Here is an 18,360-nt window from a genome sequence, read left to right on the forward strand (position 1 = left end):
AATACTAGCTAGTTTTTTTCACTTTGTTCATGATATGTCTTGACTGCTGTATATGATGTGTTAATTTTCCTGTTGCTTTTTTTTTTCTGGAAAAAGCATCATCATTACTATAGAAGGACCCTCAGCTTTTGAGCAAAATTATAACTTATGATAAACTAACTTGACAGTAACTTACATAGTGTATTTATAAAACATTTGCATGGTGGAAACTAGCAACTCTGTATTGGTTGAGACTTAAAGGAATTTTATATTTCTTTACTGATACTCCCCTGGGAAAACTAATGCATACAAGGAGCCTGGAAGTGGGCAGATTTTTCTAATATGTTGCTTTTATCTGCAGCACAATTCCTGTTCCAAAAAATACTACAGAGTATTTTTTCTGTACTGTGCATTATGGGTCATTTCAGAACAACAATAATAATATCAAGGAAAAAATCATCTTTAGAAAGTAGATTGTTTGTGAATATATATACATTATTATTAGCTCAGCTACGTACATAATCATGTGAGCCTTAATATTGTGGCTTGCTTTTTGATTCAGGCATTTCTGAATTTCATAAGTATTAGCTATTTCATAGTCCTGCCCTTCAAAATACAGATGCTAGTTGTTAGAAATGCTAAAATCCACCTTCTGAAGATGTGGGGCAATGCAAGACTTTCAGGATAGACCTTTTCCCTTGGTCAGGTGCCTTCACAGTTACAACTTCTGCATGGCTCCAGGAAGGCTGAAACTTCCCTATCTGCCCATGTTAAACTGCAAGAGAAAGCTGTACTAAAGTTCTTTAATCATCAACATGAAGTAGGGAAGTTGTTTTTTTTTCTTCCTGTTTTTGTCTTGTAAGTAAACTGCCTCTGAAGTGAAACATAGCCTTTTAACATTGTGCCAGCTATTATCACATATAGGCAGCCATTCTGATAAACATAAGAATTCTTGGCTAAACAAATGACAGACTGTTCCTTGGATGCTTATCCCTCCCCAAGGGATACGGAAGTAAGTAGCTGCTCTAATATCCACAACACTTATTTTATACTTTTAACTGTATTTGCACATCAAATGCAAAAGCTCCCCTTCCTCCTTGTTAAAAGCACCCTTAAATTTTCCTTCTATTATAGTTAGAGTTACATTTTGGTCATTGTGCATTCAAATCTAAATCACACATTTCCCAGGCTAAGCTCTTTTCTTAGTCTAAGACAATTATCCATTGAAAATACAGGGGATAATAGATATATAGCTCTATTTCTGCATCTAAATGCAGTGAACAGATTACAAGCATAGCTAAAGGACAGAACTTTAAGATTTCACAGACTGCAACTTTTGATATTATACTTGAGGCATTTTTTTTTCTATTTTATTACTGAACACTCCAAAATACTATACAAATTGGTTCTTTCCCACTGACAAAAAGGTTATTTAAAAATAAGGGAAAGACTTTTATATGTTCATTTGATTACATTATTCTTCAAGTGTTCAGTTTTCAGGAAGTTAATAGAGAAGTTTCTCTTTAGCTATTAGGTCCTCATTCAGTTTTGGTGAATGTTGCTATATTACCTTTTCACTTTTCTAATAATGACACTGTAGAATGCAAGTGAAGTACCTCTGACACGTACATTTATATTTGCACTTTTCTTCAAGTAACCTCTATTCAATATTTTTCAAATGATATATACAATTTATAAATCATACAATTTATTCAACAGAAGAATCTATCCATGAACAACATCTCTCAGAGTCAGACACAGGTCTTAGTCCTAAATTTCCTGATTTTCTCATAATGTATTGAGAGATTTTATGGCAAACAGGACTTCAGAATAATAACCCTTGCTTACAGAATCATGCATTGCTACTCTGATGACCAACTGGCTTTTTAAAATCTTCACGGGGACTGATCTAAGGCCACTGAAGTCAATCTGACCAGCAGCTGATAGCGTTTGGAATTAGAAATGTAATTCAGCTCATCATAAAAAAATAATTTTCTCTGTAGTGTTCTGACCATACCACAGATGACAATTCTGTTAGTGCAACTGTAAACAACTCGCACATACATTTTTGCCACATTCCATATTACCAGCTAACTCATTACACTCCCACTGTCTGTCCTGCAGTTTGCACAGCTGTCTGTTGAAATATTCAGACATTTAAAGAAAAATTAATCTTCTCAGCACCACAAGAAGCATTTAAAAAGAACTATTCGTCTTCAGAGGGTCTTCTAACATAGAGCAGGAATGTTCCCCAAACCTGGACATTCTTTCACAAATACAGAATTTTTGTTTTGAGGATAGTTTTGACCTCTATTTCAACTACAATTCTATGAAACCCAATAGCTGACCTTTTTCTTCAAAGGGTTTTTTTCCCCTCCTAACAAGAAATGCAGATGCAAAGGGACAAAAACGTCTTATTCCTTGTTATTAAAAAAAAAAATTCTCAACTTCATTTTACATTTCTCCTTTGGTTTTCATAACTACATTCCTCTCTGCCTTCTCCTCACAGTCTAGCTTCAGTCTAGCTTTTTTTTTTTCTCCCTCTTTTTCCCCCCGCCTCGGGCTCTCTTGTTCAAACTCTATAGCAACATCCAAGCTGCAGAACGTGCTCGGGACGCCACCGTAAGTCTTTCCCGCAGCGGAGGCTGACACGGCTCACTGCTGTTTCAGCAGTATGGTGCAGAGCTGGAATCTTTCTTTTTAGGGGCTGCCCACTTGCACAGTTGTGATTCCAGACCCAAGCAGTTATGCCAAGAACTGAAGCAGGATTTCTCAGGCTCAGTGAGAGGTGCATAATGGGTATCATTGTGCACATGGTAAAGCAAATGACTTTTACTACTTTGAAGAGGTTACTGTACTTGGGCAACATACACTTAAAGAATAGGGATTTTCATTTATTTAGCTGAACATTTCAGCTTGTTCTACTTAAACTGTTAAAACTACAGTAACTCATCTATAGTTAGCCAACTTTCAAAAACAAGACAAAACGAGAGAATTGGACGCCATTCATTTGGTGACTTTTATTCTGTTAAATACTCAGGGATTAGGTTTTGTTTTTAAACAAACACAGACTACCTTTTCAGAGCCTAAGGGTCTACATGCACAGAGACCGCTACAGGATCAAGCTCTGTACTCAACAGCAACACAACAATTGCCAGATCTAGGGTCAAGACTCAGGAGAAATTCCTTATTCATAGAAAGAGTATCAGAATATGTCATTCATATATAATAGCAATTAATGCACTTCTCACATGTCCCTTTGCCAAGGAGCTTGAGGCATTGCGCCAATAAAAGCCATTTCCTAAAATATTAGGGCTATGACAGTAACATATCATTAAAACAAGTGAATTGAGAGTCTTATCCATACCAAAGGGGAAGAAAAGTGGGAAAAGTCCCAAAACAACATAAAGGATGCTAAACCTGTTCATTTACTAATAGTTTTTAGAAGTACCAAAAAAGAGGCTTATTTGAGAGTATTAGAAAGGGAGATATGGAATGAGACTGTTTTCAGAGGACAATGTACTCTGCACTTAGCAAAAACATTAGCTAAAATTAGATACCTGTGAAGCAAGGAGGGCCACACTGGGAAGACGTTCACGAAGTGGTCTTGAATGTGTTCATGACTTGCACAAATATGGCTTTAAAGGCCAGTCAGGTGTCTTTATATCTAAGTTACATGATAAAGCATACAAAACACGTGCACAATAGTACAAAGCGATGAGCAAAAAAGCAGCTGTAATTTGAAGAATACGGAGAAACAAAGGAGCTCCGCAAAGAGTGAAGAGTAACAGTTGAGCCCTGTGCAACACCTGGATTCCTGTTGAGATGGCAAAGAAGAAAATTATGCAAAAATTCTTGAGTCAGTGAATCCACCCCAACAAGAGAGGGCACAGAGGGAGAATAAACATTTCCTTCCTGCTGTTTCCCTGCCTATAGCAAAGCTTCTGCTTGGCACAGCAGAAAGAGGGAGCTCAGATGTATTTGATTGCTAATATTGTTAAAATATTCCCCACAGGAAGAATCTAAATTTCTTTGTATAGGATACAATTTTGAAACAATATTGCCAAGAAACATTGTATGTACATCATGGGAGATCACATCTGGAAATATAAAACCAGGAAATTATCAGAACAAGTCAGGTAACTGAGCAGCTAGCAATAGAGAAGCTGTCAGTGAGATGTTCAGTCAAGTGAGATGATGAAAACAGATGAGCACTGGTATATGTCTTAGGACCACTAAAAAGGCAACAGAAAATCACCATTTGCAGTTCTATGAGGAAGATGATATGCCACGGCGTGGATATTTGTGTGAAATAGAAAAAGATGACTGCCAGCCAGTCATAAGAAAATTTGTCAAGTTCTTGAATAGAATTATCTGTGCTGAAAAAACGTTATTCAACCCAGACACACCACTTCCAATCGCACCATTCCTTATATGTTGTTTGCTGCAATATTCATTGTCTGCATATTAATTACAGCTATAAAAATTAGTGGATCTATAATAATCTGAAGTCTGAACTACAACGGATAGGCCAGTTTAAAAAGCACCATGAGAATGAAAAGAAACCTCCTGTGACGTTTTGGGGGGAATACTTCAAGCAACAGCTGAAAAATTAAGTTACCATGTCCAAAAGATAGAGCATTTGCTATTTTGTCTCTTTGAACTTTTGTTTTCAATATTGTAGTCCACTGTTCTATGTTTTACTTTGGTTGAGTTACCTTGATGCATTCTTTAATCCTTAAAGCTTGTCTAATCCTGGTTTTGTTCTGTTGTGCTAAAATAGCACAGCATAATCCAAATTGCAACGACACCACCTAATCTGGAAGGAACTCTGTGATAGAATGAGGCCAAAATTACTGAACTAATTAATAAAGAGATGTGGCTTTATATAATCAAACTCACACAGGAGCAATCTGACTGTGATTATTTCTGTTGCTCTGTACTTCTCAGTGAGAATCAGAGAGATTGATCATAAAAGTCTGAGACAGTAATTCCAGGTGTCCCAAAGGTTACCCCCGTCAAGCTAACAGAAAGCTGATTTCAAGCACCTGTCCAAATCACTTTTCCACAATCTCTCCCTCATCATACCATCCAACCTATCAACAAAACAAGCATTAAAGAAAAAAAAAGTAGGAAAACATATGATTGGAGCTTCTACTCAGATGAAACAAGTCACCAAAAAAGCACAGCTAAAGACAGAGGAAATTATGACATTCACTATTTCCCTGCAAACCCATGACAATGACTCACAGAATCAATTGTACCAAAGAGACAATTGTTGGGAGACAACACGATCATCAATGAAACAAAAAAAACAGTAACAAAGGACACAAAGAAGGAGGCTGTGATCTCATCACAGAATCCTGTCTGAAAGAATTTCACGGCTGTAAACATCATGGAACTCAATCTAATTGTGTTGTAGGTTGAAGGAGAGGCTTTAATCCCTACTGTTTCATGAACTCTACTCAGGCCACTAAGACATCACTTCGGTGGATTGCTGCAATTTCGAAAGAAACGAGGGCTTAATGCTTTTTTGGCAAATGCAGTCATAAATACATGTTTGAATCCTTAACATTCTTCCAGAAAAGCTTACTTTTGCATGATTATTCTTTGGAAAATGTCCTTATGCAAAGGAAATTTTTGTGTGCCACTGAGAAGAAAAGTGATCAAAAACATGTTAAGAAATCATCACAAGATGGAAGTCACATCTAACTATGCAGAGGCACTCTCTTTTAATTAAACCTGTTCTGGAATTAACAGACAATTCCTATAGGAACTCACTTCTTTGCTGTGTTTCCTTGAATCTCATTTTTAAGCAAACCTATTGCCCCAAGTACTCAGCAAGTACCATGCACCTTATGATAACACTGGGGAAAATGGAAGCAAACCTTGATCTAATCAGACATGAGAAATGAAAGCCAGGGTAGAATTTCAAACTGGAAGGAGAGACATTTCATAGAAAGCTAACCAGTTGAAGCCATATTTCATAAAAAGCTTTCTGAATCTTGAAGTTTCTCAAATAGATTTTAATTTTTAATTTTCACCACTTATACCTGCAGCATAGTATGCAAATAATGCTTTTAAAAGCATTTACCTCTATGGCATGTGTCACAGTACTGATTAAAAAAATTTGTCCACCACATGCAGCCCAAATGGTATCTTCCATCACCAGTAGACTTCTAACAGGCAAAACGCCCAATTTCACTATCTTCTGAGGTTCTGTACTCCATGCTCCATCTTTAATAAAAAAGAAGAAAGGTTATACACAACAGAATTGAATTTTTTTTTAAATAGTTTTGAAAACATTATGTCTTTACTTATTGTGACTGACTCAGGAACACCTAGAAAAGCATCAGTAGACAAATTCATAGGCTTTAACGGGAAACTTGTAAGTATACAAAGAATGGAAGTAATGATACTATAAACCCTATCATTCAAATCTCTGCAACTTGCCACTTCCAACCATGCTGTTTTTAACACCTGGTTAATTTTACCTTCCAGCCTAGGTTTGTAAGAATAATAGAATATTAAGGAAAAACACAAATGTTCATATTTGTTAACTGAGCAAATTTTATCTGGATTAATTGATTAACAAGGAATCCCATGTTGCTGTTTTCATACAACTGCTTTCCTTTCTGGAGGAAATGCAGTCAGAAATCCATGTCTGTAACAATTTTCCCTCAACTAATGAGGAGCTCACAACTGACCTGTTTCAAGATAAATTCACTTTCAACCAGAAAAGAATGTGAAAAGTATTCAGTTGCTGATTCTAATGTACTCAGGTTTGCTAATTTTCCCCAGTTATAACACAGAGTTTTCTGTGGACTGCATTTGGCAGGTCCAAAGTACGTTACACACGTACAAGTTGCAGAACTCGTTTTTCAGAGACCTGCTGCTAAGAGGTGCATGCTGCCACTGACCGCTGTGCTCACTCCCACTTGACAGCTCTTGGAAGCAAGGATAAGCAGATCATTTCTGCCCAAACTTAACAGCTAACAACATGAGCTTCTCTAAATATTTGTAGCTGTCTTTTATATTTACTTTCTGACATACTAAACAGAACAATTATTTTAATATTAGTTTATTTCTATCGTAAGCACTCATTAAATGTAAAACACCTACAACACTGCACTTCTGCCCATTATGCTTTAGTAGTAATATCAAAATATGATAATGTATCTGCTTTTACACTGAGAGAAAATACGTGTCAAAAAGACCCCACTTCCTCTCTTGAAAGCCTTCTTCCTGCATAAGACTCAGAAACATTGTCCACTTTACTGACACTGGTTTCAACTCAGGAACCACTTAAGTTCTGATTTATGAGACCAAGGTAAGCGCATCTTTTGGTAAGCACTTACATAAAATATATTTTTTCTTTCTCTGTAACAGCCACACTCTGCTCAGGTACAAGGGGTACCAAAATTCCTGCTTCCCAAAAACTGGAGCAACAATAACGAAAAGCACCAGCTTTTGCCTGTTTCTGATTGCTGCTGCCATCTGCAATTATGTAAGCTTCGCCGAGTCATTCCCCGAATGCGAGTCCCTTCCGAAAGCACCTTTGTAAAAATGACATCTAGTTGCAGGCTGTCACAATCATTTTCCTGATTCGAGTTTGTAAGTAAGAAGAGTGTTTCCAATTATTAGCCCGCAAACTCTCCCAGCAATGTCGAAGTCATCCGATGTTCTTCGTGACTCATATGTACCATCAGTAATAAAGAAACTTCTGGAAAAGTTTTTATTTGCTAGTTAACACATTATTCTCAAATTAAACTCTCAAGTGGAGGCTGCCCATACCCCCTGAATGCTTTAACCACTGCGCATCATTCAGTGCAAAGCCTTCAGAAAACAAGAGCTGCACGTGTGTGCTTGCCCTCAGCTTTTTTTGTATAAAACGCATTGACTGTAGAAGCCATAGTGGCATCTAGTTCACAGCTCCAAGACCACGTTTCTTTCTTAGGGATAAAAACAGCATAATTCTAGTATAGTCTTACTGCCTCTTCTGAGTGACAGAGACTGATGATTTGGTCAGAGAGCAAATGTGCTCAGCAAGAAGTTTTCTTCTTTGTGCAGTTAATTTTCAGACAGAACAACATATTTCACCTACAGACAAAACAGCTCACTAGACTCAACAGCTCCTCTTCTTAAATATATTCAGTAGTTTCTATATAAAGCATAGTTGATATTTAAGTGACAGGTAAGCAGGGATTTTCAGGATCCCAACTGTGTACTCTGGAATTTAAATTTTGGTCAAATCTCATTTCAGGACTTTTTTGGGATCTGGATTTTCATGCCCTTAGCTTCCATGTAACTCCTCAGATAGCTAAGCACTAAACTTTTTAAGCGGTTTCAATCAAGTCTTATTTAAAGTCATTAACTAGCAATTGTAACAGATACTGAGCAAAAAGGATAATTAGCCCTGATGCCAGGCAGAGGTTAATTTCAAAAAACAAACTCAAAAGCAATTTTCTGCAAGGTAGAAAGGCAGAGTTCAATTTTTACCAGCCATTAGCATAGGAGATTCAACAAATACGTGTATCAAAACTCATTAGCCACAAACTCTTTCTGTTGCTACTATTAGCACAGCACTTAACAATCCAGTTAGCTTTCTGAATTCAGTGGGATTTGACAGACACAAAAGGTTAGATGCAGACCTCATGTTCTTCATATTACCATGACTTCATGCAAGGCAACTCCAATCCCCACTTTGACATCAGCACAGGGAAAACTGCAGACTCTAGCCATGTGGTATGGCTATTCTGTAGTCTTTTTTTTTTTTGCAAGCACTGCTCCCTTCTAGATCTGACAGTTTCTGAGACAGTGAACAGAAGAGGAAAAAAAGGGCAGGGGGAAAGGCTCTCTAGCCTGGTAATTAGGACAGTATTTAAATGATAGGTCGGCTGTGTTCTTCTCCCTGCATCAAGTGAATGTTTAATTAATTATACAAAGTGGGACAGTGTCAGGAGGCCTTGCTTCTCTCTCGTCTCTTCTTCTGTTGGTGACCAGGGAAATCTCTTAAGAGTTTGGAAGCATGGGTACAAATCCTCTCAAGCAAGAAAAAGGATTAAGCCTGGTAATCCAACATACTTCTGTGAATGCTTTAACCACAGGCTGCTGGCTAAAAAGGAGGGAGAGGACTTTTTTTGCTGACCAATAATTTTTTCCTCATAGACAAATTGCTTGGAAAATTTCAGTCTCATTCATAAATTGTTTCAAGATGGCCAAAATCATACTTTTCAGAAAACATACTGTCTGCCTCCCTCTCCAAATCCCATCAGACATTACTAAATACCTGCCTGCACAGACTTCATCCTCAATCTTGGCTAATTCCTGTAATCTGATACTAAGTTCATTGCTTCTAAAATGGAGATGATATTTTTTTCACTTATATTTTACTTGTCTAGATAGCAGCAGATTCACGATATCGTGTAAGTAGCTCTAACAAGTTCATTGGCACTATTCATGTATTTAAAATTAGGCAGACCATTTGCAAAAGATATGGAACGGCTTCATTTGTAGTTATAAGTACTTGTATGGTTACTAAATTAATATATTGATTTTCTTGTAAGAAGAAAAAGAAACAAGACATAAGGGCTGAAATAAAACTTTTGTCAACAAACACCCAAGGCATACAACAGGACAAAGCCAGGCAAGGAACCCAGCATGATCCCTTGCAGGGTCTTCCAAAGTATTTTGTGAAAACCAAGAATTAACCAAAAGAAAAACAAGCAATGGATATATATAATGGGGCTGCCAGAGAGCTGGCTGGAGAACACCCATAGGACTGTCCGTAGGCCTGTTCTTAAGTTCTGTTTATCAATACTTTATTTCTATTCTTTAAATAAAGCATTGTTCTGATTTTAAGAAGGTATTCTGGTCATCCTTGTTTCTGGAATGCTGAAAAGCCACAGACAACAATTTCATCTTTTACCTATAAGCAAGTATATTACTGTATGAAATGCAATATGCAGTGCATACATCCTGTAACAAAAGGCTAGTTTGCACCCTAAGCAAACATAGGGTCGAAGCCTGACACCAGGGAAATAGGGAGGAAACAGTGGGAGAACAGATTGCGATTACTTTCTGCTTTGTGAGATAAGTCCATACAAATATTAACAATATATAAAGATAACTTCGCAAATTTTAGCAGACTGGGATCTTAGACTGACCTCACCAAGGCAGACATAGTCTTACTATGGATATATCAAATGCCTAGTACATACAACATGACAGTCTCTGGCAGTCTCTAAACATTACTGTATTCTGTTACAGAAATCAATAGGGATTGCAGGTGCAGTTATTTGCAGGAATGAGATGTATCTAAAAAATCTGAGTACAAGGTCAAATACAAAATCAAATATAGGGTCTTTTAGAAATAACTTCTCACAACTTCTAATATTTACATATTAGATGAATGTTTAAAACATGAGAACACAAATTTTAAGCACTATTATTGCTATGCATTAATATCTGCATTCTGCCACTGTTTATAATATCCTCTGTAACTTATATTTCTCCAGTATCATATGTGCCATAATTTATATCCCAGTGCTAAAAAGTATCCTGCAATATTCACATCAGGTTTCTTAGCTGCAACAAAATAAGAAATCTTATGCTAATAAGATACATCTAAGCCTTTCATGCATACGGATATTATTTCCATTAATGCATTTTGTCATTTGCAATACGATTTTTATGAAGATATTTTTAGAAAACCAGTTATCCTTCTGTTCACTCAAACCAAATCAAGTAGGTAAGAAAAATGTTAAAGCATCATTCATTTTATAGGACAAACTACCAGCCATTTTACTTTTTCTGTATTTTGTTTCCATATAACCCAACAAAGGGAAGAAATATTGTTTTATAATTTGCTGGTGCTCTCAAGCCTTAATATGATATGACCTGATAGCACACATTTTTTCTCCTCAAAAGTCATTTTACAGTGTGTAGTAATTTTCCCTTCCCTTCTACACTTTCAGTAGAGCTGAAATTAACAGGCCTTTTTGTCAGTAACTTTCTCTTCTGCTTAGCAGCACTACTGATGATTTCAACAGAGCTGCCAATACAGTCCTGGGAATAGCGGTGTTAGTTTATTTGTGGCGTGCAAATTGTGCAGTGGAGCACAAACATTTTTTCCAATCACATGGTACACAAACCAGCATTATTGAGGGATAAGTTGGTAGATATAGAAATAAAGAGAAGCTTAGCACATTTCTTGTCATGTAGAAATAAACTGAGGGACTCAGATCTGCCCTTCTAAACAAAGTATAACTAGGAATACACTGTGCTGTACATATGTATAGCCAATTTTTCTAGACATGCAACAAAGTCTGCATGCTAAATAGCAGGATGAAGCCCTACCTAAAATTTCAGACACAGGTAGCCCTGGAAGTCCCAGCAGGAGATAAGCAAACAAGACTAACTGATAGCAATGTCAAGATACTCTTGGTAACAGTATCAGGGAATACCGCCAAAAGTGATAATACAGTTGAGACACCAGTATTTAATTCTGTTTCAATAGCACTGCTCTAGTCTGTTTCCCAACAGCTCAATATCATTCCTTATTTTTCATAGCAACACCCCTCATTTCTACTTCAAGTGTTTACCACTGGCCAGGACTGCCAACTCTTCAGACACACCGCAACAGCCAGTGAATCCACCTGAGCTCTGAAATGCGACACCAGTCCTTTACATTGCACACATTCCTCCTTTCTTGCGTTTGTCAAAGTACACATATCGATCAACAGGACGTTTATCTTCCTAATGAACTGACCTGACCTCTTTTAACTGTTCCCCCTTATTCTTATATTTGCTTTTAATTTTTCTCCTTTTCCTTAATCAATAATCATTTTCAGAGGATTCATATCAGTGTCATGAAGCCTTTTTGTACTGATAAGTTCCCAAAGCTCTTGACTAACCCCAGAGATGGCTAAGTTTTTACCAGTGAAGTCTCTCTGAAGAATGTAAAATTCTGCTCTGTGCATGGCCAGAACTGCTTCAGTTTTTGTTCTGATATCACATTTACATTTGACTGCAATCCTCAAAGTTCAGGTTTCCTTCCTTAAACCTTGGGGCCAGAAACTAACAGTGTGCACCTAAAGAAACAGGATCTGCAAAAAACCTAATGGCAGGTACTGTTTTCACTAAAACATATAAGAGGTTTACTCTTATGGATGTGTGGGCTCAGTTCTCCCTACAGTGAAAGAGATTCAAACCAGCTTTTGCTGGCTTCCAGAGCAGAACCCTAGCCACCTAGGCTAGGGCTACTCTGAACGGAGAAAGTGGCATTCCTGATCCCTTCTTCCTTTTAAAACTGATCCACTTTTCAAAAAAGGAATTAAAGACTGGGTGAGAAGGCAACAGAGCAAGGTTTTATGTATTAAATTACATATTAAATAACTACAAATTTGATAAAATAGAGATCTCATTTCCGCTGACCAACTAGCGCCTTAGCCATTACAGTACTGTATGAGACTACATGTCCTCTTCCTCCTATCCTGTTTAAAAAAGGAATGAATCCTCAACTCATTCCTCAACTTAAGACATTGATACTAGCAGCAAGTTCTGCACTGTGAATCACAAGTGGAGATGGGCACTTCTCCAGCCCAGAGGAACCTGGAAATAGGAGGACTTTAAGAAATGCCTTCTTCCAATTTCTATTGGCTTGTTTGGACATTTCTCTAATCCGCATGCTGAGTGCTGTGAATTTCATTCTCAGGTGGAAGAGCGCAAGGGCTCTTTATAGGTACTGCAAGCACAAGTTAGAGGCTGCAACTTCCATCACATGCGTAAAAGTGGTAGTCATTAGGGTCATGGCAAGTCTTTTTTGTTCATCTATTCTTTAATCTTAACTGAACCAAACTCTTTCTGAAATTATGAATATATTAATTCTTCTACTGTTTGCCACAACCATTCTGAGTTTTTATCTTCTTTTTCCTGTTTCTCTCCACACCCTTTACAGGTCTTTTTGGGAAGGAAGTGTGTATCAGTGTCCTCATGAGAAGGAAGTACCTGGAACTGACTACAGTATGCCAGGAACAATACACTTTTATTTTATAAAGTTTGTGATTTCCCTTTCCTAAGATACTTTTGTGAATGAAAGTCAAACATGCACTGACCTTTTTTGCTATTACGTCACTCAGAAAACCTCAGAAAACGCATTTGCTTGGCTGTCTGTAATCATGACAAAGTTTTTTTTAATTATTTTAAATACAGATGAACAATACACTTTTTCCTTAACCTCATGTAGAAGTGCTTTACCTGGAAATATCCCTATTAATTCAGCCTGAGGCGAACTCTAAATACACAACATTTCAGACATATATTGCAAGTTATTAGCACTGAAAACAAGTTTTTAACATGGAGTCAGGTAAACTTTACAATCAGCATCACTACCACTCCCTTATATAACAACAGCATTTATACACTAGCATTTTTATGGTTCCCCAAATGAGTCTTTTCACCCGCATAAAATTAAGGATGTGTTTCACTTATTTTTAGGACTAATATATTAGTTCACCTAAACCCTAGTATTTCTGTGACACTTTTACAAATCACCATTTTAGCTCACATTTAGGAACTGAATAGACTTTAAGATGTCAGTGCCCTGTTGATCTTGTTTTTAATTTATGTTCAAATACACTTAGCTTCAAAGAATTTATAACTGATAAGTGAAAGCACACTGACAGAGAGGTGTCCCAGTAAAACATGACTGCCCTCCATAAAGCAAGAAGTGACACTGTGAACCTCCAATTCTCGCACTAACATGGCATGTATTCCTCAGTTTCCTATACATTCTTTTTAGTTCCCATTTTAAATTACTTCAAGGCAAGGCCTTCTGTAGCCAGAGAGCACTCCGGATGCTGTGGAATTGACAAAATTCTCTTGGGAAGAAAGTCAGACGAGCACTTGCTATTTCTAAACAAGCTGAATATTTACACATATTGAGCCATCTGAAAACAACAAAGAGGAATCAAAACTATTTGTGGACTGAACACAAATGACAGAACTGGAAGATCTTTGGCTGCCTACGTAAAGGCATTGCACGCCAGCAGCTGAACTTACCCACTACGCAGTCTGGCTTCAGAGGAAGAAACAAGGATCACAACTCCCAGTAAAAACTGAGAGATGCATTTGCAGCCTGGAAGACAGATCTCTCCTTATTATTCATGGAATCCCACAAAACCCTGCACAACTATTTTATTTGTGCATTTGATGACATTCACCCTTCTCTAAATATAGGCTTCAAAGCAGAATGCCTTGTAAAGCAGTGAGCTGAGTTTTTTCCTAGAAAATGACTGTATTTCACTTTCACTTTTAAATCCCTCCTTAATCTTTTTTATGTTTATAGGCCAAAGACAAAATAGAGGTATGCAGTTGGAAAATGATGCCTATATAGAGCAGAAACCGACATTTATGAATTGCACAACACTCTTATTAGGCTGCGTTCTCCGTCCCTCCTATTTCAGCGCTCAGATTCATTTGTCTGGTAAAACAGATCAGTGCTCATAAAAACACCTTTCAGGGCTGATTGCGTCACATGACCGTGTCAGCAACTGATAAGGACTATCACAGAATCACAGAATCGCTGAGGTTGGAAGGGACCTCTGGAGATCATCTAGTCCAACCCCCCTGCTCAAGCAGGGTCACCTAGAGCACGTTGCACAGGATTGCATCCAGGCGCGTTTTGAATATCTCCAGAGAAGGAGACTCCACAACCTCTCTGGGCAACCTGTGCCAGTGCTCTGTCACCCTCACAGTGAAGAAGTATTTCCTCATGTTCAGATGGAACTGCCTGTGTTTCAGTTTGTGCCCGTTGCCTCGCGTCCTGTCGCTCGGCACCACTGAAAAGAGTCTGGCTCCATCCTCTCGACACCCTCCCTTCAGATACTTGTACACATTGATAAGGTCTCCTCTCAGCCTTCTCTTCTCTAGGCTAAACAGGCCAAGCTCTCTCAGCCTTTCCTCATAAGAGAGATGCTCCAGTCCCCTCATCATCTTTGTAGCCCTTCGCTGGACTTGCTCCAGTAGTGCCACATCCCTCTTGCACTGGGGAGCCCAGAACTGGACGCAGTACTCCAGATGTGGCCTCCCCAAGGCTGAGTAGAGGGGGAGAATCACCTCCCTCCACCTGCTGGCAACACTCTTCCTGATGCACCCCAGGATACCATTGGCCTTCTTGGCCACAAGGACACATTGCTGCCTCATGCTTAACTTGGTGTCCACCAGCACTCCCAGGTCCTTCTCCGCAGAGCTGCTTTCCAGCAGGTCAACCCCCAAACTGTACTGGTGCATGGGGTTATTCCTCCCTAGGTGCAGGACCCTGCACTTGCCTTTGTTGAACTTCAGGAGGTTCCTCTCCACCCACCTCTCCAGTCTGTTGGGGTCCCTCTGAATGGCAGCACAGCCCTCTGGTGTATCAGCCACTCCTCCCAGTTTTGTATCATCGGCAAACTTGCTGAGGGTGCGCTCTGTCCCTTCATCCGGGTCAGAACGAATGCTATGAATGCTAATATGGAACAACTGATTTGCACCACTTTTATGAGGCATGGAGAACTGAATTAACAATGTGGTCAAACTAAGGGAAGGCACTTCAAGATGAGTCAGAAAAAAACTGAATGCCTATTTCCCATCCCAGAATTTCAGCTATCCTGAAATAGAAAGGGACAGACTTTTTGAATATTCAGCTGCACAAAGCTGGTCTCTTCAGAGGAAGGAAGAACAGAGGACACTACAATGCTGGTCAAAGCTATATTCTGCAGCTCGCAATCTAATTCTCTCTGGTTAACAGCTCTGCCCCATTCCTCTGTAGATGTGCAACCCATGTGTCCTTTCTTACCTATACTGCTAAGGATGCTACTCCTCTTTTTGAAGAGAGCATCAGAGATGACAGGTCTATATTTCTACCCCACCCAGATACATAGGGGACCTGAAGCATCAAAAATGATATTGTGAGCCAGTGATCAAGGCCACCCTTGTGCCTCCAAAACAAGGGCTAATTTACTATTCAGTGAGAAAATATTTTTAAAGGGAGCTGAACTCTAATATTTGGCTTAGGAACAGAGAAGACAGCTCAGTCAGGGAGACGAGGAAACCCACTGAGCTGGAGAAGGCAACTGGTAAAAGGAAATCTTTCCCAACACTTCTTTTGGATGTTGCTTGAAAACAACAACAACAAAAAAAACATAACCCAAACCTTTCCCAAACTAAGCCTTTATATTATCTAACATTGGACAATATGTGTTACGTATTATTTGTTCCACAGATTCAAGACACTGAAGTTGTCTCTTCAGCGGAAGGCTGGCAGAATTTACTAGTTGAAGAACAGTGCCACCCAAATGCAGCTCTACCACTTATAGAGCCGGTCTGATCACATAAGCACAACAACCAGTTAGGCAGCTCACATTAATAAGGTATACCAGCTCTTTGCTGGCTCTGCATTTAACCAGGTTAGGTGTCTCTGGGCTAGCATCTCACTTCTTGAGGGACTTGCAAACTCAGGTCTCAAACTTTGAGTAAAGCCTCACTGCTTTTGAACCAAACTAGCTCTACACTTATGCAGTACGGCAGGAAAATTAATAACACCCTCCGGAACAAGCAGTTCTACATAGACAAGCACCCAAATCAGCTCTGAAAAAGGCAGTTCTGGTTCAGTATTACCAGGGACCATTCCTTTACTCAAATTATTTTAGCCAATTATTTAGCTAGATACAAAACAACAGACTGTAGTGGTAAAGGGAAAGGAACCTTATTGTGAAATATGAGAGGCACGCATACAAAAGATTTCTCTCTATCTGTACAGTAAAAATTGAGTCACCATTTCAAATGAGATATACAGGAATTTCTACTAATAGGGAGTTTTTGTCTTTCCCAAAAGCAGGGAAGTAGAATGGAATTAGCATTGTGCTGTGTAAAATACAGTATACCATTTGTTATCTCATATACTCTGGACTTTCACAACACTGAAGACTTTAGGTTTTAAGTTTTCAGGACAGTTTCAAGTTTTCATATGTATTTTATGGAAGCAAATAAATTGGGAACAACAGCAAAGAATCTACTATTCCTCAGAAAGACAAAAAAAAAAGTGTGAAATATCTTTTCAGAAGTATTTTTTTTTTCCTATAACTGTAGTAACCTTAGGTCAGCAGTTGTGCAGAAGAGGAAAAATATAATAGTGGAAATCTACTGCTGCCAAAATATACTGACAGGGGAGTTCCTCAGGATGTTATCAAATCATATCACTACATTACCTTCTGCTTTTGTGTAGACTGCGATGTTCCCATTTACCAAGCCAGCAAACAAGTATTGAGACATATATGTTAAGCTCATAACAGTTGATTTTTCAGGAGCAAAAAAGTGTTGAAGTCGAATTTTCTTTGAGCCTTGGCAACTTTTGTAAATAGATATGCTATAAAAAGAAGCAAGAAAGAATAAGCCTGCAAAGTTATGTCTTATTTGGTTGTTATTAGAATATGCATCAAAGAGGTTTAGAAAAAAATATTGGGAAAAAAGATTTTCACCTTCCACTCATACGAAGATGAGAATGAAAGGGACTATCTTGACCCTCCAAAATGTCTATACAGGCAATTACCATTACTTGATTATGACATATGACAATACTCTTTGCATTATCTTGGCTAGAGAAATATTTCTTCAGCCAAGAGACATAATGAGAGTCCTGCCCGATGTTCTTATTAAACATCTACCTAAGGCTTTCTGTTGGTTTCAAAAAATATGGATTAAATGTTCCTGCAGAACTACGGAAAAGAGAAGAAAAGCTCACCATCAGACATCAATTACACTTAAACTTTCCATGATTCTTAGAGATTATCACCGTGGGTATGTCAGGAATACTAAATAGGTAATTCTGGAATTAATTGTATTTAATGTTCAAAGATAACCAGTACAATTAGATCTTGGAATTTTTGGAAACAGCATTTTCCTTACAGAGAATTTTTTTCCCTTAATTTTATTTATACTGGCTGTAAACCCCCACAAAAATCACATACTTATGCTCTCACTAACCACATCCCAGTTTGTTAGTTTACTGACCCATAAGTTTAGAAAATGTAGCCCTGTTCTTCAATATAAATCAAGTGATGATGCATTAAGGTCATCAGTTCAAACAGAGCAAAATAATTCATGTTAATAGTAAACAGCAATATCATTCATTCACATGACAAATCCTGCACAATATCACAATGTAGAAGGTTAACACGTTCCTCCTTTAATGCTTTGCCATTTTCAAAACTTTCTAATACCGAAAATTATAACATAACAAAAGTAATATTTGTATTTTTCAGACATGATGTATGATGGATTAATCTTCTTTCAAAGATGCATGTTATTTTCATTTTATGTACTACAAAGTATATTTTTAAATCA

General features: G+C 38.0%; 1 protein-coding gene across 10 annotated transcripts in view; it reads right to left on the reverse strand.

The window, feature by feature from the left end:
• Positions 1-18,360, reverse strand: part of ARHGEF10 (Rho guanine nucleotide exchange factor 10) — a 120,670-nt gene that overhangs the window by 15,130 nt on the left and 87,180 nt on the right. For all 10 annotated transcript variants that reach the window (XR_010883822.1, XM_067294223.1, XM_067294222.1 and 7 more), the window contains 2 exons: positions 17,226-17,383; positions 6,074-6,216 (listed from right to left, as the gene is read on the reverse strand). Coding sequence is in view for 9 of the 10 variants with exons in the window: in XM_067294223.1 (XP_067150324.1) it covers positions 6,074-6,216; positions 17,226-17,383 (301 nt within the window). In the remaining variant the exon portion in view is untranslated. The remainder of the gene's footprint in view (positions 1-6,073; positions 6,217-17,225; positions 17,384-18,360) is intronic.

This window comes from Apteryx mantelli, chromosome 3 (assembly GCF_036417845.1).
Source record: "Apteryx mantelli isolate bAptMan1 chromosome 3, bAptMan1.hap1, whole genome shotgun sequence".
NCBI lineage: Eukaryota > Metazoa > Chordata > Aves > Apterygiformes > Apterygidae > Apteryx > Apteryx mantelli.